Genomic DNA, 25048 nt, shown 5'->3' with positions numbered 1-25048 from the left:
GGAAAACAACAGAGGGAAGGATTGGGGAGCGAGAGAAAGAGGGAAACCAACAGAGGGAAGGATTGGGGAGTGAGAGAAAGAGGGAAAACAACAGAGGGAAGGATTGGGGAGAGAGGGAAAACAACAGGGAAGGATTGGGGAGAGAGGGAAAGAGGGAAAACAACAGAGGGAAGGATTGGGGGGAGAGAGAGAAAGAGGGAAACCAACAGAGGGAAGGATTGGGGCGAGAGAGGGAAAACAACAGAGGGAAGGCTTGGGGAGTGAGAGATAGAGGGAAAACAACAGAGGGAAGGATTGGGGAGAGAGGGAAACCAACAGAGGGCAGGATTGGGGAGAGAGGGAAAGAGGGAAAACAACAGAGGGAAGGATTGGGGAGAGAGGGAAAGAGGGAAAACAACAGAGGGAAGGATTGGGGAGAGAGAGAGAGAGGGAAAAACAACAGAGGGAAGGATTGGGGAGAGAGAGAGAGAGGGAAAACAACAGAGGGAAGGATTGGGAGAGAGAGAGAGAGAGAGGGAAAAACAACAGAGGGAAGGATTGGGGAGAGAGAGAGAGAGAGAGGGAAAACAACAGAGGGAAGGATTGGGGAGAGAGAGAAAGAGGGAAAACAACAGAGGGAAGGATTGGGGAGAGAGAGAAAGAGGGAAAACAACAGAGGGAAGGATTGGGAGGGGGAGAGAGAGAAAGAGGGAAAACAACAGAGGGAAGGATTGGGGAGAGAGAGGGAAAAACACAGATGGAAGGATTGGGGAGAGAGGGAAAAACAGATGGAAGGATGGGGAAAGAGAGAGGGAAAACAGATGGAAGGATGGGGAGAGAGAGGGAAAAACACAGATGGAAGGATTGGTGAGAGAGAGGGAAAAACAGATGGAAGGATGGGGAGAGAGAGGGAAAAACACAGATGGAAGGATTGGGGAGAGAGAGGGGAAAACAGATGAAAGGATGGGGAGAGAGAGGGAAAAACAGATGGAAGGATTGGGGAGAGAGGGGAAAAACAGATGGAAGGATGGGGAGAGAGAGGGAAAAACAGATGGAAGGATTGGGGAGAGAGGGAAAAACAGATGGAAGGATGGGGAAAGAGAGAGGGAAAACAGATGGAAGGATGGGGAGAGAGAGGGGAAAAACACAGATGGAAGGATTGGGGAGAGAGGGTAAAACAGATGGAAGGATGGGAAAGAGAGGGAAAACAGATGGAAGGATGGGGAGAGAGAGAGGGAAAACGGAAGGATAGGGAGAGAAAGAGGGAAGACGCTGGATGGAAGAATGCAGAAAGAAATAGGGGAAGACACTGGAAGGATGGGGAGAGAAAGCAGAGCTGCTGGATGGAAAAGGGGACTAGAGAAAGACTGGAGAATAAGAGGAAGGGGAATGGGGAGAACAAGGGTGAGGAAAAGATGAAAAGCCACAGGTAGATGAAGGAAATTAAAGAATGGATAGTAAGAATGAATTAAATCTGGACAGAGAGAGAGCCTGAAAAATATTGAAGAAAGCAATGAAAAAGGAGGCAAAAATGACAAATGGCACAGAAGAGTTAAGCGAAAACAAAGAAAGGAGAATCACAGACTGGGACCAATATGGAAAGAAAAACAGTCACCAGACAACAAAGGTAGAAAAAAATCATTTTATTTTCATTTTAGTGTTTGTAATATGTCCAATTTGAGAATTTACATTGGCTGTCTTATTTTGCACTGGGTATACTGGAGCTGTAAGAGCTTACAGAGATTATTTATAATGGAAAAAAATCACGTTATTTTTTTCTCCTATAGTACTGTAATATTTTCAATGATGTCTGTTTATATGCGCCATGGCTGGTATAGGGGGTGTGGTTAATGTGGGTGTGGCTATCATAGGGGTGGAGCCATGTGTGGTGACCCCGCCCATAATGAGTACCGGCACCTTTTTTTCTACAAAAAAAGCACTGTTTATAGCTATTCTCTATGCTATTTTAGATTCTTTAATTTGTAATTTTTCAGTTTGAATTTTGTATTTCTTATCTTTTCATTACTTTTTAGTCTTTAATTTTTTTAGGGCTGCATTTTGATTACAATTTTTAATTGTAGGTGAAAGCGGGTGAAAGCTTGGCTCTTCAACCAAGCCTTTAATGGAAAAAGTAACTAACTTGTTAGTCTCACTCACACACACACACACACTCAAGGATTGACTCGGGCTGCACATACTGCAGCAGGACATGTTTATCCACTCCTACCCTAGCTGAGATAATATTTAACCATCTTTCTGACCTCACGTGCAACTTTCTTCAAATCAACCACCTTACTTTCTAATTCTTCCTACTTTCTTACTCATCTATATGTTACAACTTTGCCTTACCCTTCATTGCCAATTATAATGTTCTAGTACATATTAGCCACATTGAGCCTGCCATGAGTGGGAAAGCACGGGGTACAAATGTAACAAAAATAAAAAAATATTGTGTTGTCATTGTAAGTAGTATACCATGCCACACTTCGTATTGTTGTTCGAATATTTTTACTGCTCTAATTGCCTATTGCTCATGTTTGTTCTATTCTTACTGTACACCGCCTTGAGTGAATTCCTTCAAAAAGGCGGTAAATAAATCCTAATAAATAAATAAATTGTGATTAATCACACAATTAACAGTATGTTATTTATTTATTTTTGTTTCCACTACAGCTCCTTGTCACTCTGGGCAATGGAGGGTTCGGGTGCCCTTTTCTGAAGGCACGTAGGGCTACCGCGCAGGTAGTGTGCGTCAAAACAGCACTACCACCAAGCGCAACCAGGTGTCCAGCAGTAGTTCTGCTTTTAGTGCGCGCCGTTTCCCGTGGTAGAAAATAATCTTCTGTTTTCTACCATGAGGGGGCATTCCCAGTGGTAACTGACAGCATGGCCACATTGCTGCACACTGCCCAATTACCACTGGGTTAATGCGTAAGCCCTTCTATATAGATGGCGGTAAGGGCACAGGCAGTAAATGACCGTACGCTAATTTTAATGCAGCATAATTAGCGCAGGCCATTTATACTGCATTGAAAAAAAAAAAAAGGCCTTTTCCCCAGCATGCTAAAAAAAATGGCCTAGAGCATGACACTTTCATGTACCAAAACTAGCATGGGTCACTTTTTACCATGGCTTAATAAAAGGACCCCTAAGTGACTCGCCTAGCAAATGTTTAAGTCCACTACCCTCTAACCACCTAAGCACTATCCATGTAGTGAAGGTGTTGAGAGAGGGTAGAATGGGAGCAGCAACCCAAAACTATTCATATTGCAGGCTGCAGCAATATTCAGCTGCTGTATGAAAAGTTTACACATTTTGTTAAGACCTAATAGTGGCAGCAGCAGTCAGCGGTGAATACATGTATTTAGTACTGCTGACTATCTACTTAGCAGTGCTAAACACACATAGCGGGTCTTTTACTAAAGCTTAGCTCAAGTTATCTGCAGCAGGGCCCATTTTATTCCTATGGGCCCTGCTGCAGATAACTCGAGCTAAGCTTTAGTAAAGGTCCCTATATTTATTTAAATGCATGGCCAGCATTTAAATTAAAAATAAAAACATTTTATGGCAATTTTATTTTCTGTTTGTTTTGAAATTAAATGAAACCAATGAGACCGAAAAACACAGCAAAACATTTCATTTCAAAATGAATGCACAGCCCTATTATTAGGAGGCTGTAAAATCATTAGGGCTGGCTTAAAGGATGAGCCAGTGAGGGTTCGAGGTAAGGCTAGGAGGATACTATCAAAATCCTAGGACTGAGCTCTGTAATCCACCTTTGTTTTCAGCTGACTTTTCTATTCAACCTATATAATTGCCTTTTTCATTTTTTCTACTGCACATACTTATTTTTGTAGGAATTACCTTTTAAAAGTATCTTTATATAGAGCACCTTGGGAGTCCCTGTGTATCTTTGCCTGCTTGTTCAAGCTTAGGATTTGAGAGCAAATCTCCCCAGATCTACCAGGATCACTATTTGCTGATCTGTGAGCTGTGAAAAAGAGTTGTGCAGTGAAGCCACCAATGTCAGACTAAGGGGCCCTTTTACTAAGGCGCGCTGAAAAATGGGCTGCACTAGTGTAGTTGTGCATTTTGGGTGCGCACAGATCCATTTTTCAGCGACCCTGTTGTAAGCAGGTCCCCCTTCCACTCTTTGGTCCAGGTCAACCCTGCTTAGCAGATATGCTGAAAGGGCTCCTGTCCCTCGTAGTACCGGCCTTACTCCTGTTCTCCATTCTCCACAGCCTGGTTACCGTGAATCACTGTGCCTCCAGTCCGCACATCCCAACAAACGGAAAGACTCTCTAATCGTTTTATAATAAAGGAAGCTCTATTATTTACATCAGTTGTAGTAATTTCAGCAGTGCCGAATATTGTCTCATCTTAAACTCCTTGACCTTTGTTCACATTCACAATGCCAAACAGTGGTTCATTGCTGATCATAGTACAATGTTTTTTAAACACCGCTTCTCCCTTCTTGGCTCGTCACCGATCAATTTGCTAATCACCAGTTCTTTACAACACACAGTATTTAACTTTTGCCCCACACTTAACCTTCTGGGTTACTTGTTGCCACAGATTCCTTCCCAGCTGCATAAATTCTGTCTTACCAACTCTAGACAGTTGAGGAAGTACAGCAGCTAAGAAACCTCTCACCTTAGCCCCAGCGGTCGGTGCTAACACAGCCACCTCCATACCCTCCTCCTCACTCTCCTCTATAGCCTCCTTTTTATCCCATTCCATTTCTTCCTCCTTCTCCCAGGGTTCCGCCAGCTGCTCCTCATCTCCCTGATTAGAAGCCATCTCCCAATCCTGCCCCTCCCTCTTCACTTCCTGTGAGTCCTGTATTGGGTCAGGTGCATTGTGGGCCTGGTGGTCCCTGGGCCTATTCCTTATTCCAATAAATCTCTTGGCCATCGGAGGGCGCCCTCCCTCTCTACCAGAGTCTTGTGAATGCCTCTTCATCTCCCTTCGGGGCTGTTCTCACTTTCCTTGAGGCCGTCTACTCAGTAACCTCTCACACTGTAAAAAAAAAAAAAAGGCCTTTTTAAAAATTGTTGCTAAAATTGGACTTGCGGCATAATAAACATTGGCGCACGTCCATTTTGGGTCTGAGACCTTACTGCCACCCATTGACTTAGTGGTAAGGTCTCACGCGGTAACTGTGTGGTAATCGTCTATGCACATAAATTATTTTCTGGCACGCGTAGTGGACACGTGTAAAAATCGAAATTACTGCCTGGACCATGCGGTAGCCAGGCAGTAACTCCAAATTGACGCACGTTGAGCGTGCATAGGCGCCTACGCGGCTTCGTAAAAGAGCCCCTAAACTTCTTCTTTAGTAGTGCCTCTGGGGTACTTCCATCAGTAGAAGACCGGCTCTATGTCCATTCTCTATATTAGAAGTCTCCCTGAAAGTAAAACAAAAAGTAGTTTTTGCAATTATTAGCAAGTAACAAATACATTTGTTCCATACAGTTTTCACATTTGAGGCAAAACTTTTCAACATCCATACTGAAAACAGAAAAATAGTGGAAAGCTAAGGAGGTAATTAACTCTTTTCTAAAAGACCTAAGATGAAGGGAGACACACTTGTGAAGACTGCAGATATGAACAGTGCCAGATTTACAACTCGTGCACCCTTAAGTGTAAGATTTTCAACACCCCTCCTCTCCACCTTTCCCAAAGCAATCTGGAATAGAGGAGTAACATAATGGTAAGACCTGCAGGCAGTAAACCAGAGAAACAAGGGTTCAAATCCCACTCCGAGTCTTTGTGACCTTGGCAAGTCACTTAACCCTCCACTGCATTAGGTACAAACTTAAGACTGCAACCCCTTTGGGGACAGGAAAATACCTCTGTACCTGAATTTAACTACCACTGAACTAGCATGAGCTGAAAGCTATCACCTCTCTTCTGCCTACTTCAATCTGCATCCTTCTCTGCTAGCTTCAATTTGAAGTCTGAACATATGATGCTGCTGAGTGCTACAAGGCCCTGACTCAGCTTAGCTTTCGGACTGAAGCTAGCAGTTGCATCATTGCTCTCCTCCTTCTGACTGGATGCAGGGAGATAGGAAGAGACCACTACACCCTTTGTAGCACAGGTGCTCTTAGGCACATGTCTACTGTATCTAATAGAAATTCAGTGCTGGCTATGGAGCACGGCAATGTTTCTTGTAAGCCATGCGGGACTCCTCCTACAGGATAACTGACATTTATTTGTTGCATTTGTATCCCACATTTTCCCACCTATTTGCAGGCTCAGTGTGGCTTACATAGTACCGTAAAGGCATTCGCCAAGTCCGGTAGATAGACAAATACAAGGTGATATTGTGGTCGAATAAGGTATATGTGTGTCAGGTACAATGGGGGTTGAAGGGAAGAAAAGTTATATAGTGTCCATTTCAATCTTTGGTTTTGCTGTGTTACAGAGTGTAGGTATCTATGTTGGGTCAGTGGGGTATGCCTGTTTAAATAGGTAGGTTTTTAGTGATTTCCTGAAGTTTAGGTGGTCATCGGTTGTTTTCAGCGCTTTTGGCAATGCGTTCCCTAGTTGTGTGCTTATATAGGAGAAGCTGGATGCATAGGTTACTTTGTATTTGAGTCCTTTGCAGCTGGGCTAGTGGAGGTTTAGGTATTTTCGAGATGTTTTGGTTATGTTTCTGATTGGTAGGTTGATGAGGTTTGTCATGTATCCTGGGACTTGGCCGTAGATAATTTTGTGGACCAAGGTGCAGATTTTGAAGGTGATACGTTCTTTGATTGGAAGCCAGTGCATTTTTTCTCGAAGGGGTTTAGCACTTTTGAATTGCAGTTTACCAAATATCAGCCTAGCTGCTGTGTTTTGAGGGGTCTGGAGTTTCTTTGTAAGTTGTTATTTGCATCCCGCATAGATTCCATTGCAGTAGTCTGCATGGCTTAGTACTATTGATTGTACAAGGTTGCAAAATATTTCCCTCAGGAAGAAAGGTTTTATGCGTTTGAGTTTCCACATTGAGTGGAACATTTTCTTAGTTGTAAAGTTCACTTGGCTCTCAAATGTGAGGTTGCGGTCAATAGTAACGCCAAGGGAAGAACTTTTAAATTCTGGGTGGCACGCAGGAAGGCGAGGGGCAGGCGGAGGACTGGAAGAAGAGGGCGGGCAACGCAGGTTGGGCTAGTACTCGGAGGAGAGGGAGGGAGGGGGGCCTGGAACTCAGAGGAGAGGGGGGAGCCTGGAACTGGGAGGACAGGGGAGGAGAGAAGGGGGCGATTCTCCCACGATTCTATCCTCACCTCCAATGTTCTGTGGCTGGCTGGTGCTGGCTTCCCTTCCCGCTCACTGATCCGCCCTCTGCCGTCATCACATTTAGACGCGAGGGCGGACCAATGGGAGTTGTGTTACGAACTCAGGCATCCAGACGTAGAACGTCGGAGGTGCAAATTATTATATAGGATATATAGGTGCCTCTAGCGTTAGCACGTGCTAAAAATGCTAGTGCATCTTAGTAAACAGTGCCCTAAGAATAGTTAATGCAACATTTCATTCTCTCCCAGGAGTTTTCCTCAAAACTTGGGAGGAATTGAAAAATCAATTTTGAATAGCCTGTGATGTCATTAGAACATCAGACCAATGGTTTATCAAGCCCAGTATTCTGTTTCCAACAGTGGCCAGTCCAGTGGCAGATTCCATGCTGCTTACCCGTAGGTTTAAACAGTGGTTCCCCTCAAGTCTATTTTAGTAACTATTTATGGACTTTTCTAGCAGGAACTTGTCCGACCCTGTTTTAAACCTAGCTACTCTAACTGTTTGTACTGCAACCTCCCCTGACAAATTCCAAAGCTTACTGCATTGAGTGAAAAAAACTATTTTCTCCTATTTGTTTAAATTATACTAATCAGAGTTAAGTGGCCCCAGCTGAATATCAGCCAGGCCTGCATAACCTCTGGCAGCTTGCCTGCCCCAAATTATCCCCCGATGTTCAGTGCCGGTGCCTGGACATGGCCCGACACTGAATATTGTGGGATAATTTAGCCTGCGACGATCAGCATTTTAAAAAATGCTGACCAACGCCAGTTGAATATTGGAGGGATAGAATATTAGGAGAGTTAATTACAAGAAACAAAAAATACTAAAGAAAGGCTTAATAGGTACAACCACAAAGCCCTCATACTCAATACGCAGGCGTAGTTATTACAAACCCTATAACTTCAAATCCAAAATGGAGCACTGCTGCTCCGGTGCAAAAAAAACACATACTTAGATTGAGCATATCTAATACTACATTTGCAGGGAAATGTTAACAAAAAGGTCCCCCCCCCCCCAAGCCTTTAACCTCTTGTCTCATAGAGAGGAAAATCTTCCTTCTTTCTTGGGTAACTTTAGCAATATCCGGATAAATCCTTATCTAGCCATAAAAAAGGTCTTAAGAGTGTCTAAAATATTGTTTCATTAATTTCAATATTTCAACAAGATATTTTTTAAAGATATTCAAGGGGGGAGTTGCCAGAGTCTTAGGAAAGTTCAAAACACGTAAATTAACTCCCTGTTTACAAAGCCATGCTAGCAGATGCCGGTGTGGTAACGTCAACACAGCCCATTCACTTTGAATCGGCTGTGTCAACTCGGCAGCCACTAGTGCAGCTTTGTAAACTGGGGGGGGGGGGGGGGGGTAAGTCTCCTATTATAATTTTGGAAGAATTCAATCTGCCTGTGCACAGCCAGTCTATCCACAATCGCTGCATTCTTAAATTCTTGCAAGCTCTTAACTTCTGAACAAATTTGCTCAGCGTGACCCAAAAAGTCAGTTTTAAAAGTTTCCACCATCTTATTCAAGGAGTCAAATTTGCCAGCCAAAGTTGCTACCTCAGTCGATGTCTTCATAACAGTAGAATTCACAGCTTGTAAAGCTCTTCAAATGGATTCCAAAGTTACCATCGCGGGGGCTTCAGAACAGCCACCAGTTGACTCTACCACCAGCAATTCCACACTTGGCATTCCAGTACCACCTAGTGCAGCCAACACTGACTCAGCTGTGGGACTTTGTGTACTCTGAAGTGCCATCCTCACTGCTGGGCATGGTGGGGGGGGGGGGGGGCCGCCACTGGTGGAGAAAGAGATATTTCATGTTCCAACAGGGGAGATGCTTCTCTGCCTTCACCAAACGTAGAACTCACACTCCCGGCATCAATCCTTGGGGCCCCCGACAGCAAACTAACTGGGTCAGAGTCATGGTAGGGCCCAATGGGTGTAGAGTCTTAACTACCCCTTTTTTCTTAGTATGTGGCATCAGGTAGAGGGGAAATCAAAAACAAAAGCCAGCAGGGATCAGCCAGATCAAAGCGTTAGGGTACTGCCTCCATCTAGACTCCACCCCAATTTATTATTTATTACTAGTAAAAAAGGCCCGTTTCTGTTTTAAAGGAAACGGGCGCTAGCAAGGTTTTCCTCGGAGTGTGTATGTTTGAGAGAGTGTGCATGTGCGAATGTGTGTGTGACAGAGAGAGAGTGAGACTGGGTGCGAGTGTGTGTGTGTGTGTGTGAGAATGAGAATATGTGCCAGGGTCCCTCCTCTCTCCCAGTTCCAGGGTCGTCGTCCCCCCCCCCCCCCGGTATGTCTCCCATTTGCAGGGGTGGCCCCCTCCCTCCCTCCCTTCCTTCCTCCCAGTTGCAGGGTCCCCCTCCCATCCTCCTTTTTTCCCAGTTGCAGGGTCCCCCCTCCCCCCCCCCTCCCAGTTGCAGGGTCTGTGTGTCTCCTCACTCCTTTTGTCCAGTGGAAACAGCTGTAAAAACGGCAATGAGAAGCAGCTCCTAGGTTTCCTTTTTTTTTTTTTTTTTTTTTTTTTTTTGAGTGTATAGGAATGACGGCTGCTGTGGGGAATGGAATCAGAGATTAACCAATGGGCTTTCTTGCTTACCATAGACTTGCTTTGTTCACTTCCACTCCTGTCTATTGAACATCCTGCAGCATGTCATAGCAGCCAATCAGTGGCACTTCAGGAATGACATCACTTTTATCTACTCCACTTTCCTTTTCCACGGTTCCAGGCAGCCTCAGAACGCTGGAGGTGAGAATTATTATATAGGATTATTATTAGTTGCACACAGGGGCGTATCTGCGTGGGGCCACAGGGGCCTGGGCCCCCGCAGATTTCGCCCTGGACCCCCCTACCGCCGTCAACCCTCCCCCGCCTACCGCCGTCAACCCTTCCCCTGCCTACCGCCATCACCTACTCCCGCCAAGGTCCGCTTCCTCCTGCCGGTTTTTAAAAATATTACTTCAGCTGGCAGGGGACCCCAACCCCCGCCAGCCCAGTTGAGGTCTTATTTAAGTTCTTCATCCTCGTGCTGTATCCCTTCCAGTTTCGGACGGAGTCTGACGTCGCAGCACGTTGTACGTGCAGGACGTCAACGTGCTGCGCGTCAGACTCCGTCTGAAACTGGAAGGGATGCAGCTTTCACAGCACGAGGATAAAGAACTTAAATAAGACCTCGGCTGGGCTGGCGGGGGTTGAGGTCCCCCGCCAGCTGAAGTAATATTTTTAAAAACCGGCAGGAGGAAGCGGACCTCGGCGGGGGTAGGTGATGGCGGTAGGCGGGGGAGGATTGACGGCGGTAGGGGGGAGGGTTGACGGCGGTGGGGGGGGCGGCGGCCGGGGGGGCTATAATGTGCCCCCTCACTCTAGCCCCTGCCCCCCTACCACCGAATCTCAGATACGCCCCTGGTTGCACATACTTGATATACTGCTATGGCCTACACATAGGCATGAAGTTGTTAACAATGCATACAAACAATAGCACAGGCAGAAGAGAAGAAGTAAACAGGAAATCAAGCAGAATAGGTGGTCGGGGTATCAGGAAGGGAGGGAGGACATAGAGAACAGATGTTATCAGGTATTGTTTGAAGAAGGGAAATGAAGACTGGTTACGTATGGTGAGAGGGAGGTTGTTTCACAGTTTGGGGCCTAAATAGGTAAAAGGTGAGTCAAATGTGATGGTCAAATGGATCAGTGAGGGAGTGGGGAGGGTCAGAAGGTTGTGGCCTGCAGAGGAAAGAAAACGTAGGGGTGTGTAGGGGATGAGAAGGTTGTGAAGGTAGGAAGGAGCAGAGGGAACCTGGCGTTGATTCAAGTCTCACCAGTCTATAGATTCCCAGATCACCCTATTTAAAAATTAGCATTAATGCTGGTCACCCTCCAATCTTCCAGTTCCATAGGTGATTTTAATGCTACTAGCAGATCTTCAACTTCATTTTTGTAGTTTGAATTTGTGCACATGCTTTTGAAAATTTGGCCATGTGCATGTAAATTAACCCCCAAATTTGTGCTTGGTAAAGGCAACTGCAAATGTAAATTCATAAATTCCCTGGGACAATTTTTAAAACGGAAGTATGCGCATTTTCACTCTGAAAATTGGGGTGGGGGGCAGCAGCAGTGGGGGAGGGAGCAGGGGGCCCCTGAAGATTTTTTCTCCCAGGCCCAGTTTTGTCTCTCGGTGGCCCTGCATTGGTGAGGTCCCACTTGGAATACTTGTTCAGTTTTGGAGGCTGAATCTCACTAAGGATGTAAAAAGACTCGAATCGGTTCAGAGAAAAGTGATAAAAATAGTATGGGGTTTGTACCACAAAAATGTATGAGAAGAAACTTGATGACCCGAATATCTATACCCTAGAGGAAAGGAGGGATGGGGTGATAAGATAAAGACATTTAAATATTTGAAAGGTGTTAATAAAAAAAAAAAGAAAATCTTTTCTAGAAACAGAGAAGCGGTAAAACTAGAGGACATGAATTGAAGTACAGGGAGGTCGATTTAGGAGTAACATTAGGAAGTGCTTTTTCATGGAGAGGGTGGTAGATTCCTGGAATGCCCTCCCATGGGAGGTTGTGGAGTCAAAAATGGTAACAGAATTCAAAAATGTGTGGGTTAAGAACAAAAGATTCCTATATGGAAAGAGAATGGAATTAAAACAACTTAGTAGTGCTTAGATGACAACTCCGGTAATTGGGAAATAAGGCCAGTGTTGGACAGACTTCTATGGTCTGTGCCCTGATTATGGCTAGACAGGGGAATAAGACCAGTGCCGGGCAGTCTTCTATGGTCTGTGCCCAGAAAATGGCAAGGACAGATCAAGTATCATATGTTATAGTTCATCATACCATAGTCTATCTCCCCAATATTCAAAGCATTTAACTGGTCATGATCGGCACCTGGCCAGTTAAATGCCTCATAACCAGTTATCTGGCGATATTCAGTGGGAGATAGCCAGCTATCTCCCGCTGAATATTGCTACTTAGTGTCTAGTGGATAGCCAGTTATATCAGGTGCTACAACTGGCTACCCACTAATTTTCAGCTCCACTTTATGGCTATATTTGTCCACGTGAATATATGGAATATATTTGGTCAGTTTGAACATAACTGGCTAAGTCTGAATATCGACTTAGCCGGTTATGTTCATACCAGCCAAAAATAAACCGGATATTCAATGCCAGTGACCAGAAATAGCACAGCATTGATTATCTGGGTTTAGTGTTGACTTCAGGAATTAGCCGGGCTAACTCCCATGGTCTGAATATCGGACCCTTTCAGTATATTTTGTTCAGCAGACTAGATGCATCATGAAAGTCTTTATCTGCCATCATGTTACTATGATACACCAAAATAACATAAAAGCACTTTTATACATAAAAATCACGTTTCTTTATTCTGGAATCTTTTGATGTTCTGGTAGCTTTTACATTGGCAGAACACCCCATTTAAATTCCAGGATTAATGTTCAGTCTTCATACTTGGCACTATTTCTATCACTGACTTTTGGGTATTTAGTATCCTTTAGGATTGCCAACTGGCCAGTATCTTGCCAGTCTACTGGGTTTTTATCTGTCCTGGCCAGCTACAAAAGCTGTTCTTGAACTACCCATTTTATTGGAAGGGCTTCACTCTATCTATTAGATATGATATGCCTTCCTAAAGGTAACAGGTTAAAGGTTTTATAAAATACATACATTGTTGCTACATTTCTCTGATACCAAATGTTTGCACTCAAAGAGAATTTCAATCTGCTTTTCCAAGTCCCTGAAATCCTTTCTATTTAAAAAATATCTAGAGTTGAAGTACTGAAGGTTATCGCCATTGTTATGCCTAGTTCTCTTCTGGAATCTGCATAGAAATTTACGATATCTGCAGAGAATAAGAGAAATTGGTATGTAATGTAATGTAATTGCTCATTGATTTGTAAAAATCACAGTACCAGAAGCAGCAACAGCAGGACTGCAGCAGTTAGATCAGAGGAAGCAGGATCAGCTTTGTTCTTTCTCTGTGCTTCCCTTTCCACTCCTGCCCCCCTGATACTCTGGGAACATAAGAAGGAGAATTTGCAGACACAACTGTGCTCCTGGGTGTCTTGACTCCACCCTCCTAACAGAGAAAGAGAAGGAATGTGCTACAGCACCAAATAATTTGTCCACTCCTACCCTAGCTGAGATAATATTTAACCATCTCTCTGACCTCATGTTCAACTTTCTTTAAATTAGTTACCTTACTTTCTAATTCTTCTTACTCTCTTACCTATCTATATGTTCCATCTTTGCTTATACCCTTCATTATCAATTAAAATGTTCTATTATGTATTATGTTGACATTGTAAGTAGTATACTATACCATACTTTGTATTTTTATTTGAATATTTTTACTGCTGTAATTGCCTATTGCTTATGTTTGATCTATTCTTACTGTACACTGTCTTGAGTGAATTCCTTCAAAAAGGTGATAAATAAATTCTAATAAATAAATAAAATATAATGATGTGAGTATGGGGCATAGGCATCGCTACGGGGGTGCAAATGCACCTCCAAAAATCTCAGATGCACTCCCAGTGCAGTGGTGTGCTGGAGCCGGTGCGGGAGCAACACTTTTAACCATTTCCGTGGGAACAGTATAAAGTCTTGTGCCCGCGTGGTGAACCCCCCTCCAAAAGAATGTGAATACCGCTGGTGTCTTCCTCCCTCTCCTCTCCCCTCCATTGCAGTATCTTACTTATGCAGCCAGCAGCAGGATCCCCATGGGGGGGGGGGGGGGAGCTTCTGGAGGGAAGGGAGATAGGTGCTGGACCGGGAAAGGTTGTATGAATGGAAAGAAGAAGGGAAAAGACTGCACTTGGATAGGAGGGCACATGAATGGAATGGAAGGGAGAAGGGGAAATGCAGATGAACAGAATGGAAGGGAGAGGGGAAAATGCTGTACTTGGATAGGAATGGAAGGGAAGGGAGAAGATGAAAGGCTGTATATGAAGGGAAGAGGGGAAATATGCTGCACCTATAGAGAATGGAAGAGGGAAAGCTAGATAGATTTGAGAAGAAGGCAGAAAATTGAAGAAAGTTAAATGTGAAAGATTAGTGTCAGACAGAGAGCAGGAGGTGAAAAGGAAAGGAGGTGAGAAAAGAAATGATACAAGGAAAGGAGGCCCTGAGAAGAAAGTTAAGAGCACAGACATAGGAAAGCAGAACACAGATTGAAAATAAGATGATTAAAATAATAAAATCACCAGACAACAATGGTAGGAAAAATTATTTTATTTTCAGTTTTGGTGATTGAATTATATCGATGTTGAGAGTATATATCTGTCGGATTTATTTTGCACTGTATAGGAGGACATGCATTTTTTTCTATTTCTCTGGTGTTGCATAACATGCAGAGTCTGGTATCTCTGATTTCAGATTTTGTCTCCATTTCAGTCTTTGTCCGCATTTTTTTTGTGTGGTTCCCTATTTTGTATCAGGTGAGGATCATGTTCAACTGAGGTGAAGGATTCTGCTGGCATGTGGTATCTATGTAGGAATCTGTATCAGCCCATCTTGTTCCAATCCCAGTAGCAGGTTATTTTGGTGCTCTAGGGCCTGTCTTCATACGTAGGTGGGTTAGGGCTATTATGGTTTGGGAAGTTTCCTGTATAGGTTTTGAGTGTCTTTTTGCAGGGTTTTGTGATATTTTTCAAAGTATCTAGCCTGTTTGAAAAATAAAAATGCGTAGGATTCGTGGGGTCTCCACTTCTGGTAGAGCAGTACTGAGCAGACCCAGCCAGTCCGGGTTTTCAGGATAGTCACAATGATGATGCATCAGAGAGATTTTCATACAGTGCCTCCTTAGTATATAGACTTATCTCATGCATCTTCATTGTAGATATCCTGAAAACCCAACTGGCTGGGTGTGCCCCAAGGATTGGGCTGAGAAGCACTGCGGTAGAGTCACCACACAACAAAACCCCATGTACTTTAAACAAAGTATCTGGCAGTGAAAGGAGTGTGTGCTGTTCCTGAGTTGATTGTCATCATTTGAATATTTTTTGTGTGGCTAGTTGTAAGGGGGTAGCTTCATTGTTGGGGAATATGGAGATTGTGATACAGAACTAGAGCTTCAAGGTTTATATTGAGATTCTGACCAATCTTGTAGAGAATCCAAACTTCACGTCCACACAGAAGAATTATATAATGACTAGTAAAAAAGGCCCGTTTCTGGCAGATATGAAACGGGCGCTAGCAAGGTTTTCCTGGGAGTGTAGGTTCAGGACCCCCTTACCCGCCAGTCCTTCCACCCCCTCCCTCGTCCCCTCCTTCCTCCCCCTCCTCCCCTAATGTCATATCGGGTCGCACCCCTTTTGTTTGTGTAAGTTGTAGTGGTCCATTAGCAGGAGAAAAAAATATGTGTGCAGCAATATAACAGGTGGTAGGGTGTCCCTGTAACCAGGCATTCCAAGTGACCACAGATGAAGATTTAAAACAAATTAGTAGTGATCCCATTTTTATGCCTTCTCTGTGTACAGCCGTATGCTGTAGAAGCAGTCATGTTTGAAAATGTAAGCGAGATTAAAAAAAAATGCTACCAACAATAAAGAAAAATGTAGATGCAGCTGCTCCTAGGTTTGCTAGCTTTGTTTTGAGTAGAGGGGGATGACGGCTGCACAGGGAAGGGAAAGTGAGACTGACCTGATTGGTTTTAACGTTTGAACAAATTAGTATAGTGATCCCATTTTTATGGCTTCTCTGTGTACCTCTGTATGCTGTAGAAGCTGGCATGTTTGAAAATATAAGCGAGATTAAAGAAAAATGGTACCAACAATAAAGAAGAATGTACATGCAGCTGCTCCTAGGTTTGGTTGCTTTGTTTTGAGTAGACGGGGATGACGGCTGCGCAGGGAAAAGGAAACAAACTGACGTGATTGGTTTTAGCGTTAGGTTTTCCTTGCTTTCTTTTCAGTAGATGGGGATGATGGCTGTGCGGGGAAAGTGAACAGAGGGTCGCAGCAGGGGGGGTCGAGGGTTCAGTAAGGCGGAGGGGGTGTTCAAATCGAAGGGAGGGGGTAGTGTTGAACTCGTGGGAGGGACGTGAGGGGCTTTGAACTGGGAGGGAGGGAGTGACATGTGTGGGTGGTGAGTGACATGTGTGTCGATCTGGTGGGAGGGGTTGGTCTGGTGATGCGCCGAGGATGGGGGTGTGTTTTTTTCTTGTTTTCGGGAGGGTGGCAGCAGTGTTGTGCAAGTCAGAGGCAGGGGGAAGGAGTAGGGAAACACCTGCGCATGTTTCCCTACTCCTCCACCTGCCTGCTTCGTTGTTTGTTTTGGGGGGGGGGGCGCAGGGTGGTACCGGTGCCTACCTGGGGTGGGTGTAGGGGCTAGTTTCGGTGACGTTTTTTTGGGGGGGGCGTTTGGAAGGCTGGATCCTGCGCTTCCTACCAATGGGTGAGTGATGCAATGAGGCATAGGGTGAGCTGCACTTCCTACCTTGCAATGGGTGAGTGATGCGATGAGACATAGGGTGAGCGATGCGATTGGGTGACTGTCATTGCCCCGCCCTCGACGTCATAACGTTTTGATGTGAGGGCGGGGCACAGAAACATGATTAGTAAAAGTGGTTACAGAGCTTCGAACTTACGAACCCTGAAGCCACAAAGCTTAGAACGTTGAGGTTGAGTTTTATGTGCAGACTAGTAAAAAAGGCCCGTTTCTGACACAAATGAAACGGGCGCTAGCAAGGTTTTCCTTGGAGTGTGTATGTTTGGGAGAGTGTATGTGAGAGTGACTGTGAGAGACAGAGTGAAAGTGTGAGTGTGTGAGAGAGAGAGTGAGTCTGGGTGTGAGTGTGTTTGTGAGAGAATGTGTGTGTGAGAATGAGAGTGTGTGCAAGTGTGTATGTGAGACACAGTGTGAGAGAGAGTGTGTGTGTGTGTGTGAGAGAGAGAGTGTGTGTGAGACACAGATTCTCTGTGAGAGTGAGTGTATGAGACCAAGCGAGTGTGTGAGTGACTGTGTGGCACATAGAGAGTGAATGTGATACAGTGTGAGACAGAGTGTGTGAGAGTGTGAGTCAGAAAGATATTGTATATGAGAGAGAGAGTGTGAGCCCTGCCCTCCCAATCCATGACCATCTGTCCCCTGCTCCCTCCATTCATCCTTTTCCAGCAATTCCCCTCTCTCCCTGAGCCCTGTTCTCCCAATCCATGCCCATCCATGCTCCTCTGTCACCTGCCCCCTCCATTCATCCCTATCCAGCAATTCCCCTCTCTCCCTGAGCCCTGCACTCCCAATCCATGCCCATCCATGCTCCTCTGTCACCTGCCCCCTCCATTCATCCCTATCCAGCAATTCCCCTCTCTCCCTGAGCCCTGCCCTGCAATCCATATCCATCCATGCCCATCTGTCCCCTCCATTCATCCCTATCCAGCAATTCCCCACTCTCCCTGAGCCCTGCCCTGCAATCCATATCCATCCATGCCCATCTGTCCCCTCCATTCATCCCTATCCAGCAATTCCCCTCTCTCCCTGAGCCCTGCCCTCCCAATCCATGCCCATCCATGCTCCTCTGTCACCTGCCCCCTCCATTCATCCCTATCCAGCAATTCCCTTCTCTCCCTGAGCCCTGTCCTGCAATCCATATCCATCCATGGCCATCTGTCCCCTCCATTCATCCCTATCCAGCAATTCCCCTCTCTCCCTGAGCCCTGCCCTCCCAATCCATGTCCATCCATGCTCCTCTGTCCCCTGCCCCCTCCATTCATCCCTTTCCAGCAATTCCCCTCTCTCCCTGAGCCCTGCCCTCCCAATCCATGTCCATCCATGCTCCTCTGTCCCCTGCCCCCTCCATTCATCCCTTTCCAGCAATTCCCCTCTCTCCCTTCCATGACCCCCCCCTCGCATCCATGCTCCTCTCTCTCCCATGTCCCAGCCTGGCCCGCCCTCTTCTCCCCCCCCTTCGCATCCATGCCCCCCCCTTCGCATCCATGCTGTCGTTTCTCCCCTGCCCTCCCGCTCCCATTGTTCAACTTTACTGGCCACCCTCTTCTCTCCCCCCAACATCCCTTTTTTTTTTTCTTTTTAAATTTACCTCCGTGGCGGTTCCGGCAGCGCAGCATCAGGGAAGGAGGCGGCGCTCCCGATGGGGCGTGGCTGAGGGCGGGTCTATGAATGAGGGTGAGTGCTGCTCATAGCGTAGCCTACGAAGAGTAGAGGACTTCAGTGCTTCACTGCCACAGTGCCACAGAGTGAGCTTCAGAACGTTTCAGGTGGGATTTTATTTATATAGATGATTTTACTGGGTAGTTTAAACAGGCTAGAGAGGGTAGTGTTTCTTTTATGTATAGAAGATTGCTAATTTAAAAGTAGAGGGGGGAAGGGGCTTATGCCTAGAAATGTTATTTTGATTTGCCCCCCCCCCCATACCTAGCTTGCCCCCCTGTTGCCACCCCAAATATTTATGTCTAGAGCCGCCACTGATAAGGGGGAAGAGTTCAGTATTGAAAGTGAATCAGAAAAGGAAGAATGATGAATGGAGGGAGGAGGAAATGATGGAGAAGCTATGTTAAATGGCAAATGCTGGGATAGTAACTTCCCTGAAGAGGTGTAAATACTGGAGGAAGTCAAGAACTTACAACTTTGCCTTACCCTTCACTACCAATTATAATGTTCTAGTACATATTGTGTTGTCATTGCAAGTAGTATACCATGCCATACTTTGTATTGTTGTTTGAATATTTTTACTGCTCTAATTGCCTACTGCTTATGTTTGATCTATTCTTACTGTACACCACCTTGAGTGAATTACTTCAAAAAGGCGGTAAATAAATCCTAATAAATAAAATAAATAAATAAGAAGTAGATGAGAGCTGGAGGCGGTGTGAGGAAGAAGGTAAATGCTGGCGGGAGGTGAGGAGTATGTGAAAATATAAGGAAGATTAGGGATGGGATGAATATTGAGGCCCCGATGCTCAAAAGCAAACATGGCCACTAGAGGCCATTAGTGCTGGACTATCACCTGCATTAAAGAGAGCTGGAAACAACAAGCACGCTGAAGACTAGCACAAATAGCATGCTAATGTAGTCAAATGGATGTTAATGCAGTCATTTCCTATTCCCTCCCAATGCTTAAAGAACAGCGCACAAAACAAAGCTGCCCTTACCGCTGAAAAAAATAACAACATCTGCTCGCAGCAGGCGTTAGGGTGTTTGAAGAGAGGATTTCTCATGAGGCTTTCTTTAAAATCTGCTGGGTTTTCTTTAATTTTGAAGAAGAAGGAAGCCCGTGCAAGCCCGTAAGCATCAGTAGTGAGAAACAAATGTGCATAAGTCCGATTAAACCCAAAAGTGAAAGCACGCATTGGCACCTGTTTCCTGTGTTCAAATACAGTATAAGCCTTTCGGATAAAAAAAAAATTAAGAGCTTATATTTAAAGGCACAGAAAATGGATGTCAATGTATACTTCACGTTCAGGTTTGCCTTGTGCATGTACACAGGAGCTGGGTTTACCGTGAAACTCTTCTGCACACGTGCCAAGCATGACCCCCCTCCTAACTTTCACTTTAACAGCACATATATAATTGGCAAACCATTTCCTTTGAGCATTGGCGAGCCAATTTTCTGCGCTGTTCCAGTGGTATAATTTCAGCACTGTTGGCTTACTGCGGGAGTTCTGTGCATCGGGCCATGAGGAAGGTTGAATGACATGAGGCAAAAAAGGTGAGAATAGGAGAACATATGTAGATAATGGGAAGCATTTCCTCTGAGTAGGTAATCCTAATATCTTGAATATTCATAGTTAATATACTGGATCTCTATATATAGTGGTCTTAAGTGTCATAAAGCCTCATTTTGCATAGTACTTTAAGGGTGAAATCGGAACATTCACAATCCACTGGTATTTTACAAAAGTGCTCTGTCAAACATAGAAGCCAACTTTTCAAAATGATTGCGGGTGCCATACCTAATGGAAATTGCCCCTCTCTGGACACAAACACCCCAGTTTACTAAGCCACATGGCAATGCCGACACAGCCCATTCAAAGTGAATAGGCTGTGTTGGCATTAGCGCACGGCAGCCACTAACGCAGCTTAGTAAACGGGGGGGGGGGGGGCAGAGCTTGCCCAATATTGAAGATATTCAAGCACCTGCAGCACCCAGACAACTGGGTCCTATGCTGCCGATCATGCAACCCTTTGTAAAATCAGTATAAAGGCACTAGCAAATATATGTGTATTTGCTGGCACATATAACAGGAGTAGCGATCTCACAAGCCTACAAGTGGAAGGAAAGAGTGGCAGCTTCCATACTAATTTCTGTCCTTTATGTGTGAAAGTGTCAATGTCAACAGTTCCATGTATAGTCCCATTTCAGAAAACTATCTGGGCAATATTTAGCACTATGTAACCAGAAAGGAATGGCTCTTGACTGGTTAAATAGCACTTAACTGGCCATCCGTGAATATTCAGCGGGAGATAGCAGGTTATCTCCTGCTGAATATTTACGGTCAGTGCATAGGGCTAGATTCAATATATGGTGCCTTATAAATTGTGCTGAAAATAAATACACCTAGGTGTATTCTATAAAATACGCCTAAAGTTAGACACGGATTATAGAATACGCCTAGCGCCCATCCACGTGACTACATTTAGTCGCAGGCATTTTTGTCAAGTAAAACATGGTGTGAATGCCTATGTACAAGTTAGGTGTATTTGGTAACAGCACACATTGTTTTTAGAAATGTCCACGACCCGCCTATTCCATGTCCATGGCCATGCCCATTTCCAATCTGCGTCTTAGAATTGACATGCATCACGTTACAGAATATGCTTAGAAAGTTGTGAGCAGAAATTCTAATTAATGCCAATTAGTGTCAATAATTACTTGTTAAGCGGCAATTATCGGCACCGATTGGCTTGTTAAGGTAATTAAGTTGCACGCATTAATCGTAATAGTTCCTGTATGCATGCGCAACTCAAATTGCACTACATAGAATCTAGGTCATATTGCATGATATAACCTGCTATCTGCAAATATTCAGTGCTTCACTGACCAAGTTAAGTGGTCAAATTGGGACGTAGAAATAGAAGGCCGATCTTTGGCTGCTATAAACTTAATCGGCCAGCACTAAATATTAACTTAGCTGGTTAAGTTTACAGCGGCCAAAAACCCCCGAATATTCAATGCTGGTCACTGGATATGGCCCAGCATTGAATATCTGGGCTCAGCACCAACCACAGGATTTAGCCGAACTGTCTCCCACGGGCTGAATAATTGGAATTGATTAATTAGCAGAGCCACTAAAGTTCCTTTTTTTTTCTTTTAAAAGACAAAGAATAAATTCCCCAGCCAAAACAAGCACTTTTATAAAAGTTGCGCTTGGTTCAGAGGAGGTACAAAAGCTGAGAGGGACAATTTTTTGGCCTATTCATATATTGCCATTATAAATTGGAAATACATATGTCATTTGTTTGACCTGTCCAAACCATGCCTATGATATGTTATCTTCCCAATCTCAGAATCTTGTCATCTATATGTGTTAGCAACTTTTTGAAATCACTGTTTACATATGTAACCAATAAATGCCTCCAGGGTTTATTTGTAATTAAAAAGGAAGTGGAAATGAGGAGCGGAGGGTAAAGGGTTGGGTCACAGGCAGGGACAATAGGAGAAGAGGGGCTGAATTAAGGAGAAAGTAGCTATTCCCTACTGTACTCTGAACTTGCCCTTCCCCCTCCTCTTCCCTACAGGCTGCTCTAGCTTCAAAGTCTGAAAAGAAGTGGTGGAACTGTGTTCCAGGTCAATCCCCCAGAAATTAAGCCCTTAATGCCGCTATGTGCACGTGTAGATGCTTTGTTGACAATCACCACATTCTCACATATATATCAACTATGCCTTCAGTATCTCGGGTTGGACTCTGGATAAATAAATAATTAAATTACATTTTAAATTACAAACCCTTAAGAGAAAAGCTACACTGGCTTCCACTTAAAGAACGTATTGTGTTCAAGATCTGCATGCTGGTTCATAAAATCATTCACGGAGATGCCCCGGCCTACATGTCAGACCTTATTGACTTGCCATCCAGGAATGCTAAAAGATCAGCATGCACATTCCTAAATCTTCACTTCCACAGCTGTAAAGGACTAAAATACAGATTAACACATGCATCCAGCTTTTCCTACATGAGCACGCAGCTATGGAATGCACTACCACTTGACCTGAAAAAAATTTACAACCTTACCAACTTTCGTAAATCACTGAAGACTTATCTCTTCAACAAGGCATACCACAATGATCAATAATAGGAATTGTAACACATCAACACTTACCTGATATTCTGAACGTTTTTCTTTCTATACCTGATTGCTTAATTCTATTATGTTATACATGTTCTTTATGTGATACCAACCGTATCTTGTACTTTGTAATGGCGAATGCCATGACAGAACATTGTAAGCCACATTGAGCCTGCAAATAGGTGGGAAAATGTGGGAAACAAATGCAACAAATAAATAAAATCAATTAATTTTCTTTTAACAGGAATAGACTTTGCTACTCGCAAAATTGCATTGCACCTGAAACAAACCAAAGAATTTATTCAAGACGGAGACAACTTTCAGACGAAAACTTTAAGTACTTTCAGAAACTACGAGTTGAATTACACGGTCGGAGTGGAGTTTGAAGAGAAAACCAAAGGACTTGACAACAGAGTGGTGCAGGTAAAAAACCTATGATTAACGTTTCCATTTACACAGTGGTTAATATCAGGGCTCACGCTGTACCTGCAGGGAATGTGATGAAAGATGGAGAAAAAAAACTGCTCATAAAACTTCAGCTGTAGTTAATTTGCAGTATGAAATGCTAGAGCAGTCATTTTTTGCCTTACTATAAACATTTTTTCACACTTGAGAAGAATTTTGAGAATTTATTGCCATTTATTGCCAGAGCAGCTCATTTTTATCTATTAATCCAGTTAATAAATGCTTTGATGTTTTATAAAATGTCCTTTAAAAACATTTTTATATCATTCTAGAAAAAAAGACAATCTATGACCATTAGCAGGTATCCCCTGAGTTCCTAAATTCTAAAAAAATAGCTGACAGATGCTTCCTGCTAATAATACAGGTTATTGCAGTATTAGGCAGGGATAAAACTAATGAAATAAATCATAACTAGGAAGGGATTTAATGTACTTAAAAGGTACTTAAAAACTTAATCAGCATTGCCAAACTCCAGTCCTTAATAGAGCAGATTGTACAAAAATACCAGCCCAGGTTTTTTTCAGACCAGCCCTTCTGTCTTCTCCCATCAGCTCTGGTCAGCTCCCCTCACTTTGCCTTACCATGCCATTGACCAAAAGGATCCCAGCAGGCCACATAGAGCAACAAAATAAAAAATATATATACAAGGCCTCTGAGCTGCTGCCAGACTCAGTGCTCCACCACCTTATCACCCCTTCTCTGCACTGTCTTCCCTGATACTAATATAGGAAGTCTTCACCAAAGTAAAGTGCAGGAATGTGGCAGAGCACTGAACGTGGCATCAGCTCAGAAGCCCTGTGCTTATTTTACATAGTAACATAGTACATAGTAGATGACGGCATATAAAGACCTGTACGGTCTATCCAGTCTGTCCAACAAGATAACTCATTGCATAAAAGGGGCTCATTTTCAAAGCACTTAGACTTACAAAGTTCCATAGGTTACTATGGGGCTCATTTTCAAATGAGAAAAACATCCAAAAGGTGGCATAAATCTGCATTTAGACATTTTTCTCACAAAAACGTCTAAATTGGTATTTTCAAAAGCAATTTTTAGACGTTTGTCTATGAAGTCCATCAGAAGTGCGTTCAAATCATAAGGGGGTGTTTCATAGGCATGTTAAGGGTGGGATCTGGGTGTTCCTGATGCTTGGATGTTTTTCTGCCATATTAGAGCAGAGTTTTCCAACAATTTTCTAGAGGCTTACCTAACCAATCAGGTTTTGAGAATTACTGCAATGAATATGCACAGGTGGGCTTGCACCCGACAAAACTAAACAGCATTTAGGCTTTTTATGATTTGTGCTCTATTAGGAATACTATAAGATCTGTCATTGTTGGGATGGACCTTGCAGCCCACAGTGACCCCTGATGCAGCCCAGTAAATATTTGATATGGAGGGGCATTTTTGATATGATGTCTGTTCAATTTTTGATGTTTTGCACAAAATGTCCAAAATCTCAATAGGAAAGAAGGTCTATTTTTTTTTTTTTTTTTTCAAAATACTGTAACAAACAAGGTTTTGTGCTTTGGATGTTTTTTTGTTTTGGTCCATTTTCTGAAAAAAACCGAATACAGGCAAAATGTACAGATTCGTACTATTGGGACGTAGGAGGAGCAAACATTTGTAGTAGACTGGTCCCCCAGACATTCAAGGAGAGCAATGAGGCACCCTACAGAGCACTTCTGTGCACTTTATGAAAATGCCTCCAAGTACACATTTCACCTTTTCTCCCTTATCTTGTCCCCTGAGCCCTCCAAAACCCACCCAAAACCCACTGTCCCCCACTGCCTCCCACTACAACAGCCCTTATGGGTGAAGGGGGCACATATATGTGGGTACAGTAGGGTTTTGGTGACTTTGGGAGGGCGGTCACAGTTTCTACCACAAGTGTGACAGGACGTTTTTGTTTTGTTCCATTATGGCTGTAAAATGTCCAAGTGTTAGGCACGCCCTAATCCCATCTTTGAAACACCCTAACACACCCTCTTGTGATTTGAACACATTTTTGACAGACTTCATAGAAAAACATCTAAAATA

The 25048-nt window shown here is 43.9% G+C and overlaps 1 protein-coding gene across 3 annotated transcripts in view; it reads left to right on the top strand.

Annotated features, from left to right (window-relative positions):
* Positions 1-25048, top strand: part of RBP2 (retinol binding protein 2) — a 77372-nt gene that overhangs the window by 32245 nt on the left and 20079 nt on the right. For all 3 annotated transcript variants that reach the window (XM_030216460.1, XM_030216461.1, XM_030216462.1), the window contains one exon: positions 22788-22966. In XM_030216460.1, coding sequence (XP_030072320.1) covers positions 22788-22966 — 179 coding nt within the window. The remainder of the gene's footprint in view (positions 1-22787; positions 22967-25048) is intronic.

Source organism: Microcaecilia unicolor, chromosome 10 (genome assembly GCF_901765095.1).
Source record: "Microcaecilia unicolor chromosome 10, aMicUni1.1, whole genome shotgun sequence".
Classification (NCBI taxonomy): Eukaryota; Metazoa; Chordata; class Amphibia; order Gymnophiona; family Siphonopidae; genus Microcaecilia; species Microcaecilia unicolor.
This window is presented reverse-complemented; position numbering and strand designations above follow the sequence as displayed.